Source organism: Muscardinus avellanarius (genome assembly GCF_963383645.1).
Source record: "Muscardinus avellanarius genome assembly, chromosome: 6".
NCBI classification, from domain to species: domain Eukaryota; kingdom Metazoa; phylum Chordata; class Mammalia; order Rodentia; family Gliridae; genus Muscardinus; species Muscardinus avellanarius.
In genome coordinates, this window is record NC_137791.1 from 53,154,321 (window position 1) to 53,166,580 (window position 12,260).

The 12,260-nt window shown below is 47.3% G+C and overlaps 1 protein-coding gene across 1 annotated transcript in view; it reads left to right on the forward strand.

Moving 5' to 3' along the window:
* ADH7 (alcohol dehydrogenase 7 (class IV), mu or sigma polypeptide) overlaps positions 1–10,202 on the forward strand; it is a gene marked incomplete at both ends in the record, with an annotated part of 49,760 nt that extends 39,558 nt beyond the window's left edge. Inside the window, one exon of the mRNA XM_080697186.1 lies at positions 10,085–10,202. Within this exon, the coding sequence (XP_080553312.1) occupies positions 10,085–10,202 (118 nt within the window). The remainder of the gene's footprint in view (positions 1–10,084) is intronic.
* Positions 10,203–12,260: the final 2,058 nt, after the last annotated feature.

Consider the following 12,260-nt stretch of genomic DNA (forward strand, 5'->3'; position numbering starts at 1 on the left):
GGAAGACAGGTACCTACTGATTGTGATGGGTGCCTCTATCCTTTTGGCCTCTTGGCTTAGCTACATAGCAAAAGAGACTATGGTAGAAATCCAATATGAACTTTTTTTTTTTTTTTTTTTTTTTAGTGGCCTTATATATAGCAAAAGAAATTACTTTTTTCTCCAGACTTGTGTTTGGCTAAGAAAGGAGGAGTTTCTAGCAATACCTTTCTGAGAAGGCAGGCGTATGCAGGCCACAGGCCCACAGCTCTCTGTCAGAATGAAGGCCTCTTTCCATTGACCTTTGAGCTTTGGGATCTAATGCTTTGCCACTTCACTGGGGGGGAGAGGAGTTGTCTGCTGCAGTCTCACTATTGCTCTGCATCACATAAATAGGGGTGAGGACTTATCGATGCAGTCTTGGGGGCTAAGGCAGAGAGGGTGGGAAAATCTAGTGCTCTCAGTGTGGTGAAACTAGAGCAAGTCTCGCCACCTTCAGCACTCAGGACCTCATGCTCTACTTATTTCCCCAACCTCCACCCACCAGATGGCCAGTTGTACACAGATAACCCATAATGGTGGGTCAAGTTCGGAATGTTACATGACTGTCTTGGTGATGTGTGTTTGAGTGTGCTCCATGGAGTACCCAGGCCCTAAATAAAGCCTTCTGGGTAAATAAATGTTTCTGCATATCCTTTTTTCAAGTTCAACCTGTAAAATGCTTGTTATGGTCTGAATGTTTATGAATCCTCTAAAATTTGTATATTGAAATCCTAACCCCCAAGGTGATGGTGTTGGGAGGTGAGGCCTTTAAAAGGTGATTAGGTCACTGAGGCAGATATCTCATGAGTGAAACTATCACCCCTATAAAAAGGGCCCCTTCCACCATGAGAGTTCTCAGCAAAAAAGTAATTGCTCACAAAACAAGAAGAGGGTCCTTGTCAAACACCCAAAATGTTGGTGCCTTGATCTTGGGCTTTCCAGCCTCTGGGGCTATGAAAAATAAGTTTCTGCTGTTTATAAGCTACCCATCTATGGCATTTTGTTATAATAGTATAAACAGACTGGGAGAGTTGCTAGTACATCCCACATATATCGGGCTACATGACCTGGAGAATATGTGCCAAGAGGGAAAAAAGCTCTGGGGTGTGTTGGCATCTTCCTCCACACCCACATCTCCTGGCCCTGAAATCATCATCGAGGAGGATTCAGAACCTAGTTGGAGACTCCATAATATCCTGACCTTGGATGACAGGCACGTGAGGTAACCCAGTCCCCCCTCACTTGAGATGGTGAAGGCTCCTTGGCAAAGGGCCGGGAGCACTAGAGTTGGAGGCAACGCTGCAGCTCATTGCAGTTATCCCTGTGCCTCCCAGGACCCTTCAGAGCTGATAGTCCAGCCCAGAGTCTCTGCCTAAAATCCCAGCAGTTCAGAGTCAAGCTTCCATCAATAGCAATTCTCAATGTTTCCATACATACAGAATAAGCAGGATGGGAGGAACAGAACAGTAGACAGGCATAGAGATCCCCAGAATAAAAAGGGAAAGGTCAGAATCATCATCTTTCTGAAGAGTGATGGTCAGTTTCTTGTCTATAGGATGGGCACAACCCTTGCTGGGGAATGGTGCCTTATCTCCTTGCTGGGGAATGGTGGCAGGCAGTAGTTAGGCAGAAGAGCCTGGTTCTCGGTGACATCAGAGGACTTGCACAGCACATCCTCTCTTATGGGCAAAGCCAGCCAACAGTTCCTCTGAGAGGCTGAAAGGAGAGCTGCTGAGAGGGGTTGTGAGGAAGAGGCATTGCCATGACTTCTCTAGCTTCAGAGCCTTCAGAGCCCTGTGGATAACCTGCTTTGTTCAATAAAATGGAATGGTGATGCTGGTTGAGCCATGAAATGGTGAACTGGTTCTCACACAAATCCTGGGAACATAATTAAAGCCTTCACAGGTAGTATAGTGAGGAGAGGAGAACTAGGAACCAAGGATGCTGACAGAAATGCTCATTTTCTTTCTTCTCCTTGTTCTTATTTTAATTGTACATATTTATGGGATCAAATATATAATGTGATATATGTATATTGTATGTAATTATCATTCCAAGATGGTTGCCATTTCCACTGTGGATTTTGTTTTTATGAGTCCATCCTCATGCATAGTTTGTACAAGGCAGCTGTCTGTGAACTGGAATGATGTGAGAGCAAATTATCTTGTCGCTCTGATCCTCTTTTCTCTACATCCCTCCTCTAATCTTTATATTCCTTGACATAGGAGATTCACATTCCACTACCACTGACCTTCCCCCTGTGGCATTATTTACCAGCAGAGTATTGAGGTAGCCAGTTTTTGTATGACAAAATGAAAGAATGCCCAAATTCCTCAATCTGAAAATAAACGAAACCAAGAGAACTAAAAACGCACTGTTTTTTTTTTTTTTTTGTTTTGTTTTTATCCAAAGAGAAACTGAACTAGTATTTATGGTAAGTAGAAGGTAAATAACTGCTAAAGAAACCTCATTGGAATTAGAAGCAGTGAGAGCTGGAAATAACCTTACATTTCTTCAAATTCAACCCTTTCACTTTATAGGTGAGGAGGGTGGGGAAGTTAAGTCAAAGGGCTCCTAGGTTCCAAGCAGAAACAAGAACAGATGTTCTTTTCTTAGTGTATTTTCTCCTACTCCTTTCAGCAGGACACTTCACTTTCCACCAGTGAGTGTGTCTTTTCATCACTAAAGTTTCAGAACAGATGAAATTGTTGATCACTGTGAAAAAGTCAGGGAACAATGTGTGTTTCCGCAACCCAGAAGATTCTAATTTCTGGTTAGGGAAAGATTTAGAACTCATCCATTGGGACCACCTCTCCCATCTGCTATAGGGCTACTCCCCGCTGCAGTGTGCCAAGAAGTTGTATAATCTCTTCCAGAACATCTCCAAGCCTGGGAGACATTAGCTCTCTCCAAAATTGTGCTACACTGTGACAGCTAGTCTGAATAAGTTGTTCACATCAGACTCAACTGCCTCTTTTTAGTTCGGTCTTTTCCCACACCTTGGCCTTTCCTCTGATGGCTGAGGATGACTGCAAACTGTCTTTCTCTGTCTTTATCCCAAGTTTCTTCCTCTCCAGAGCAAACACCTCAGGTCAGTCAGCAACTTCTCTCAACCCTTGTGTCTTCACATATGTTTTACATCCTTTTCTTCTTTTTTCTAGGACTATAGTTAAATATAGTATTCTTCTTGAAGTTGTCCCACATCTCAATGTTTTCTTCATTTTTTCTATATTTAATTTTAGGTAGTTTATATTTGTATTTGTTGTTGTTTCAAACTCCTAATCTTTTCTTCTGTAACATATAATCTGCTATCAATCCTTTCCTATCTAGTGTACTTTCATCCACATGTCTAAAACCTTAACTTGAATCTATTCTTTTCTTATTGTGGTAAAGATGTACATCATAAAAGTCACCATTTTAACATTTTAAAGTGTATTCTTTACTAGAGTTATCTACTTTTAATTTATTTGAACATATCATTAGAAAATTTTCACCTTGGAAAACTGAACTCTGCAACCATTAAATATTAACTGCCCTTTTATCCCTTCTCCTAACTCTTTTCTTTTTTGAAGATTTAAAGAAGTTTATTAGAAAGATAGAAATACAGAAAATGGAAATACAGCTCCATGCCAAAATGGCATGGGGGGGGGTGACTCAAAATGAATACACCCTCTCCTAACTCATTCCACTTTCTATTTCCAAGAGTTTGACTACCTTAGATACATCATGTAAGTGGAATGATATAGTAGTTTTCCTTTGGGATTGGCTTATTTCAGTTACCCTAGTACCCTCACGTTTATCCATTTTATAGAACACTTAATGGTTTCTTTTATTTTAAGGCTGCATAGTATTTCATTCAATACTATTTTCTTTAGCCACTTTTCCATCAGTGAACATTTGGGTTACTTCTCCCACTTGGCTATTGTGAATAGTGTGGCGATGAATATGGGTATGAAAATTTCTCTTTGAGGGCTCACCTTAAATCTGTTAGATACACATTCACTGGTGAGATTGCTGAATCATATGGTAGTTCTATTTTTAAATTTTGGAAGAAATACCATATTTTCCATAGTGGCTATGCCATTTTACAATCCCATTAACAGCCCAAAAACATTTTCTCCGCATCCCCTCTGACACTGTTAATTTCTATTGTTTGTTTTTTTTTCTTATAGTAGCCATCCTAATGGATATGAGATGATATCTCATTGTGGTTTTGCATTGCATTTCTCTGACAATTAATGATATTGAACATTTTTCATGTGTTTATTGGTCATTTCTATGTCACCTTTGGATTAGTGTCTATTTGTGTTCTTTGTCCATTTATTTGATATTTTGATGTTGAGTTGTAGAAATTTTTAAGTATATTGTGTATGTTAATCCTTTGTCAAATATCTGATTTGAAAATATTTTCATAGGTTGCCTTTTCATCCTGTTGATTGTGTCTTTTGATAGGCAAACATTTTTGTTTTATGTAGTCCCATTTGTTTATTTTTGCTTTTGTTTCCTGTGTTTTTGATGTCATATCCAAGAAATAGCAAATCTAGCATTATAAAGATTTCCCCCGGGGGGTCGCGGGCGGGGCACGCCAGATGGGGCCCGGGTCGCGGGACTCTGGGCCCCGGCCGAACTGCGCGTAGCACGCCAGACCCCTGGAGAAACCGGACCCAGTAAGAAGCTGGGTTCTGGGCGGGGGTCGCAGGCGGGGCACGCCAGATGGGGCCCGGGTCGCGGGACTCTGGGCCCCAGGCAGAACTGCGAGTAGCACGCCAGACCCCTGGAGAAACCAGGCCCAGTAAGACGCTGGGTTCTGGGCAGGGGTCGCGCGCGGCGCACAAAAGCCGGGGCCCGGGTCGCGGGACCCTGGGCCCCGGGCCGAACTGCGTGTAGCACGCCAGACCCCTGGAGAAACTGGGCCCAGAACAGAAAAAGATAAAGAAAAATATCGGAGAGGTGGTAAGAAAGCCGTTATGGATGCCAGGACACTGGAGATGCAGACAAAACTTATCTAAATGCACTAGAACTTATGGAAAAATTCGCCGTGAAAGAGGACTGCTATTTCTCTATATTGTTAAGAATCTCAGACATCACATATAAGGAGAGAGTTTAGCGGAGACCAAGGAGAAATGCGGTGTTGAAAGAGTTCTTCGCGATGGTGGTGGAGACTTGTATTCAGGAGAAGCAGAAACCGGATCTTACCAACTTTATTTTTTTGGAGAAATTACACCAAATGTCGAATGCTACCATCACGCATGCTTAGGAACACTGGACAACATTCAGAGTGGAAAAAGAGCCTGGGAAGGATTTGAAACGGTGGAGGCAGTGGCAATGCCAGTGGCCAATATTCGGGGGAGGCAGAGATCTGATACATTACAACTGGAACCTTTGAAATAATAACCACAGAGACAGTGATCGGAACCTGCTGAGGGGTTAGGCGGGCGCCGGGGCCAGTGGCCGACATCGGAGCTTGCTGTGAGGCAAGGCCACTACTGAGTCCTCCGTGGCCGGGATTGGAACCTGCAGAGGGGTTAGACCGATGCTGGGGCCAGCGAGGCCGGCATTGGAGCCTGCCATGATGCAAGGCTTGTGCTAGGGCCTCCGAGGTCGGGTCCGGAACTTGCTGAGGGGTTAGGCCAGTGCTGGGGTCAGCGAGGCCGACTTCGGAGCCTGCCGTGAGGCATGACCAGTGCTGGGGCCCCCGAGGACGGGACCGGAGCCTGCTGAGGGGTTAGGCCGGTGCTGGGGCCAGCGAGGCTGGCATCAGAGCCTGCCATGAGGCAAGGCCGGTACTTGGGCCTCCGAGGCCAGGATAAGAGCCTGCCGAGGGGTTAGGCCGGTGCTGGGGCCAGCAAGGCCGGCATCGGAGCCTGCCTTGAGGCAAGGCTGGTACTGGGGCCTCCGAGGCCAGAATAAGAGCCTGCCGAGGGGTTAGGCCGGTGCTGGGGCTAGCGAGGCCGGCATCGGAGCCTGCTTTGAGGCATGACCAGTGCTGGGGCCTCCGAGGCCGGGATCGGAGCCTGCCGAGGGGTTAGGTCGGTGCTGGGGCCAGCGAGGCCGGCATCGGAGCCTGCCTTGAGGCAAGGCCGGTACTGGGGCCTCTGAGGCCGGGATCGGAGCCTGCCGAGGGGTTAGGCCAGTGCTGGGGCCAGTGAGGCTGGCATCGGAGCCTGCCGTGAGGCAAGGCCGGTACTGGGGCCTCCGAGGCCAGGATAAGAGCCTGCCGAGGGGTTAGGCCGGTGCTGGGGCCAGCAAGGCCGGCATCGGAGCCTGCCGTGAGGCAAGGCCGGTACTGGGGCCTCCGAGGCCAGGATAAGAGCCTGCCGAGGGGTTAGGCCGCTGCTGGGGCCAGCGAGGCCAGCATCGGAGCCTGCCTTGAGGCATGACCAGTGCTGGGGCCTCCGAGGCCGGGATCGGAGCCTGCCGAGGGGTTAGGCCGGTGCTGGGGCCAGCGAGGCCGGCAGCGGAGCCTGCCTTGAGGCATGACCAGTGCTGGGGCCTCCGAGGCCGGGATCGGAGTCTGCCGAGGGGTTAGGTCAGTGCTGGGGCCAGCGAGGCCGGCATCGGAGCCTGCCTTGAGGCAAGGCCGGTACTGGGGCCTCTGAGGCCGGGATCGGAGCCTGCCGAGGGGTTAGGCCAGTGCTGGGGCCAGTGAGGCTGGCATCGGAGCCTGCCGTGAGGCAAGGCCGGTACTGGGGCCTCCGAGGCCAGGATAAGAGCCTGCCGAGGGGTTAGGCCGGTGCTGGGGCCAGCGAGGCCGGCATCGGAGCCTGCCGTGAGGCAAGGCCGGTACTGGGGCCTCCGAGGCCAGGATAAGAGCCTGCCGAGGGGTTAGGCCGCTGCTGGGGCCAGCGAGGCCAGCATCGGAGCCTGCCTTGAGGCATGACCAGTGCTGGGGCCTCCGAGGCTGGGATCGGAGCCTGCCAAGGGGTTAGGTCGGTGCTGGGGCCAGCGAGGCCGGCAGCGGAGCCTGCCTTGAGGCAAGGCCGGTACTGGGGCCTCTGAGGCTGGGATCGGAGCCTGCCGAGGGGTTAGGCCAGTGCTGGGGCCAGTGAGGCTGGCATCGGAGCCTGCCGTGAGGCAAGGCCGGTACTGGGGCCTCCGAGGCCAGGATAAGAGCCTGCCGAGGGGTTAGGCCGCTGCTGGGGCCAGTGAGGCCGGCATCGGAGCCTGCCGTGAGGCAAGGCCGGTACTGGGGCCTCCGAGGCCAGGATAAGAGCCTGCCGAGGGGTTAGGCCGCTGCTGGGGCCAGTGAGGCTGGCATCGGAGCCTGCCGTGAGGCCAGGCCGGTACTGGGGCCTCCGAGGCCAGGATAAGAGCCTGCCGAGGGGTTAGGCCGGTGCTGGGGCCAGCGAGGCCGGCATCGGAGCTTGCCTTGAGGCAAGGCCGGTACTGGGGCCTCAAGGCCAGGATAAGAGCCTGCCGAGGGGTTAGGCCGGTGCTGGGGCCAGCGAGGCCGGCATCGGAGCCTGCCGTGAGGCAAGGCCGGTACTGGGGCCTCCGAGGCCGAGATTGGAGCCTGCCAAGGGGTTAGGCCGGTGCTGGGGCCAGCGAGGCCGGCATCAGAGCCTGCCGTGAGGCAAGGCCGGTATTGGGGCCTCCGAGGCCAGTACAAGAGCCTGCCGAGGGGTTAGGCCGGTGCTGGGGCCAGCGAGGCCGGCATCGGAGCCTGCCATGAGGCAAGGCTGGTACTGGGGCCTCCGAGGCCAGGATAAGAGCCTGCCGAGGGGTTAGGCCGGTGCTGGGGCCAGCGAGGCCGGCATCGGAGCCTGCCTTGATGCATGACCAGTGCTGGGGCCTCAGAGTCCGGGATCGGAGCCTGCCGAGAGGTTAGGCCGGTGCTGGGGCCAGCGAGGCTGGCATCGGAGCCTGCCGTGAGGCAAGGCAGGTACTGGGGCCTCCGAGGCCAGGACAAGAGCCTGCCGAGGGGTTAGGCCGGTGCTGGGGCCAGCGAGGCTGGCATCGGAGCCTGCCGTGATGCATGACCAGTGCTGGGACCTCCAAATCTGGGATCGGAGCCTGCCAAGGGGTTAGGCCGGTGCTGGGGCCAGCGAGGCCGGCATCGGAGCTTGCCTTGAGGCAAGGCCAGTACTGGGGCCTCTAGGCCAGGATCAGAGCCTGCCGAGGGGTTAGGCCGGTGCTGGGGCCAGCGAGGCCGGCAGCGGAGCCTGCCTTGAGGCATGACCAGTGCTGGGGCCTCCGAGGCCGGGATCGGAGCCTGCCGAGGGTTTAGGCCAGTGCTGGGGCCAGCGAGGCCGGCATCGGAGCCTGCCTTGAGGCAAGGCCGGTACTGGGGCCTCCGAGGTCAGGATAAGAGTCTGTCAAGGGGTTAGGCCGGTGCTGGGGCCAGTGAGGCCGGCATCGGAGCCTGCCGTGAGGCATTACCAGTGTTGGGGCCTCCGAGGCCAGGATTGGAATCCTGCCAAGGGGTTAGACCGGTGCAGGGGCCAATGGCCAGCATCGGAGCCTGGCGTGAGGCAAGTTCACTCCTGCGGCCTCCAAGGTCGGGACCAAAGCCAGCTTAGGGGTTTGACCGGCTCAGGGGCCAGCGAGACCAGAACTGGGTCCTTCCATGAGGCAAGGCCGCTGCTTGAGCCAGCGAGGTCTGGATCAGTCCACTGAGTAGCCAGGCCACTACTGGGACCATCAAGAGTGGGATTGGTACTTGCAACGCAGCATGCACAAAGAAATATCACAGAAAATATAAATCAGACGCTTCTCTTAATCAGCAATAACTAGGAGGAAAAGGGCAACAGGAAGAGGTTGAGCTATAGAAAGGGCCCTATAGTGAAGCAACTAATGTGACCAATTAGAGGGTATGTAATACTGGAGGATGGAGCCTCTTTAAAACGCAGGAGGTACATAAACAAATGTATCAAAGTAAATCACCAAAGAAGTGTGGGATGGAGGGAGGGGGAGGGAATGGGACGGGGGCTGGAGGAGGGCTAATTGGATGATGTGTGCTTGTATATCCTCTCAAGTCTTGTACTCCAATGTGATTGATATATGACTACAATGCACCAATTTAAAAAATAAATTAATTAAAAAAATAATAAATAAAACTGTGAAAAAAAATTAAAAAATAAAGATTTCCCCCTGTGCTTTCATCTTGAAATTTTATAACATCAAGTCTTAATGCACTTTGGGTTAATTTTTCTATATGGTATAGGGTAAGATCCAATTTTACTCTTTTGAATGTGTATATCCAATATTCCCAATAGCATTTGCTGAAAAAACTGTCTTTTCACAATGAGTGATCTTAGCATCCTTATCAAGTCTGAATCTAACCTTCATTCCAGTCAGGGCTTTCCTAGAGAGTGGCCTTCTTTGTTCATGGCCATTCGAAAGAAAGTGACCTCATGACCAAATCGGAAAAAAAAACTGTAACAATAAAAATTGCTATAACCTCAGATGCTACAAATATTTTTAAAAATAAGATAATATTATCAGTAATATGACATCAGTTGGGCATGGATGCATATGTCTGTAATCCTAGTACTTGGCAGGCTGAGACAGGAGTATCACACCATCACAGCAAGCCTCAGCAACTTAGTGAGATTCTATTCAAAATAAAATAAGGCTAGGGTGTAGCTCAGAGGCAGAATGTCCCTGGATTCAATCCTTAATACCATACACATACAAAATGTTATTATTATATACAATTAGTTGGATGAAAATGAAATACTACAAAAACAGGCAGAAAGCAAAGTTTTCCTTAAAAAATAAATAGACTATAATCTGTGTTCTGTAACACCTCAATCCTGTATGTAAGAACCTGCCCCAAGATGCTGTGAGACGGAAGAGAGGCACAGACCTAGGACTGCATAGACTGTAATTTATTGGAGTCTTACTGACAGAAGCATTTCCCAGGTGGCTGTAACACCAGTTGGATCCACACAATTAAGGTCAGAAGGAGAGATGTGCATATGGATTAGGACAAAAGCAACTTCATCTAGCTACAATGTACTTTAATTTATCTTAAGCTAAAATCAACAAGCAGGCACATTCCTGATACCACAGTCTAGTTGAAAGCTCCGCATACCACTGTACTTGTTTTGTCTATTTACAGTTTGCCAGAAAACTATGCACAAAATCTCATGGGGTTTCTTGGGGCAATCATGGCAGTTATGACTCAAGATGGCTCCAGTTCTATCAAGCTGGACCGATGCACTATGTCTAAAATATGAATAGTAATAAAACCAGGTCTCAATGACACTACCTGTGAGTTCTTGTAAACTTTTAAGGAAGATATGATACTCACTTTATACAAATTCTTTCAGAGAATAAAAAAATGAGGTAATATTTTCTCACACATGTTATAAATCCAGCAGAATATCAAACACACACACAGAGACACACACACACATCCAGAATTACAGATCAATCTTGCTCACAAAAATAAATATTGTAAATGAAATGGGTTCAGCATATATAAGGAAGACATATATTATAAACAAATGGATTTATTTCCTGCAGTGCAAAATTAGTTTACCATTAGAAAAATTAGAAAAAGGATAAAGTTGTATAGTAATCATGATAGATGCAAAAAAGCATATGCTAAAACTCAAATCTAGTTATAACAACTCTTAAAGTATGATTTTAAAGAAATTTCCTGTGCTCATAAAACATATCTATATATCAATCTATAGCAAACATTATACTTCATAATAAATTATTGAAATTGACCAAGAAACAAGAATATTTATATAAATACAACCTTTATTCAGTGTTTACTGGACATACTGGACAAAAAAAAACAAAAAGAGGTAACAATAAGAAATAAAATATTTAGCATTTGGGAGGCCAAGACAGGAGGATCCAGGTTCATGGCCAGCCTCAGCTACTTAATGAGGCTCTTTGCAACTCAATGAGACACTGTTTCAAAATAAAGAATAAAAAAAAATAGAGCTGGGGCATAGCTTGGAGGTAGAATGCCCTTGGGTTCTATCCCAGTACCAAACACACAAAAAAGAAGTAAAATACTTAAGACATGGTGAGTGAGATTATTCAGGCACAAAATGTAAAAGATTGGATGCTTTTCCTAATATGCAGAAGCTAGGGAGAAAATGGGTCATAGGAGAAACTCTAGACAAAAAAGAAGAAACCATAGATGAGCAAAAACAGGCAACCTAACTGAGGGGGATTGGTAGGGGTAAGCGGAACTCTAATGTACATGATGTATATTCACAAACATATAAAAGTTAATCACTAAGCCAAACAAGAGAAAGGAGGGACCAGGAAGGGAATGGAAATTGGAAAAAGGCCTAATGAGTGATGTGTGCATGTATGTCTCTACCATCTTGTACTTCATTAAGATGTATGATTATAATGTACCAAATAAAATTTTAAAAAATATGTTGATGCCTGAAGAAAAAGAAAAAAAAATTAAAAATTAGAAAGGAGCTGGGCATAGTGGTACATGCTTATAATCCCAGCATCGGGAGGCAGAGACTGGAGGATCGCGGTTCGCAGACAGCCTCAGCTACTTAGCAAGGCCCTTCACAACTCAGTGAGATGCTGTTTCAAAAATAAAAGGACTAAAAAATATGGCTGGGGGTGAAGATTGGAGATAAAAATGCCCCTGGGTTCCATCCCCAGTACCTCAAAAAAATTAGAAAATAAAGAAGAAATATTTCACGTTCCCAAATGATTTTTTAAATTAAGTTTAAAAAGATCATTAATAAAAGTGCACTTTTGTATACCAATGACAAATAGAAAATAAAATTATAAGTAAAACTATTGCCGGGCGTGGTGGCGCACACTTGTAATCCCCGCACTTGGGAGGCAGAGACAGGAGGATCACACAGGTTCAAAGCCAGCCTTGCTGGCTTAAGAGACCCTGTTTCCAAATTTAAAAGTATAAAATAGGTCTGGGAGTATAGCCCGGAGGTAAAAAGGTTTCCAGGAACCCTAGTACCACCAAAAAAAAAAAAAAAAAAAAAGTAAAACTATCTTTACAGTAACAGAGAAACCACCCAGAAGGACAAATTTAGGTAGCCCCTAAATAGAACCAAATATATGGAAGAATTTAATATATGATAAAGTTGACATTTTAATCAATTCAAAAAGACATGATTCAATAATATGCATTGGGTTACTGGATCATGTCCCTATCTAATTCCATATATCTGAATAAAAACCAGAGAGATTTAAGCTATACACACACACACACACACACACACACACACACACACACACAATCAGATGTATACCACTAATAATAAAAAACACATAACTATGAATAA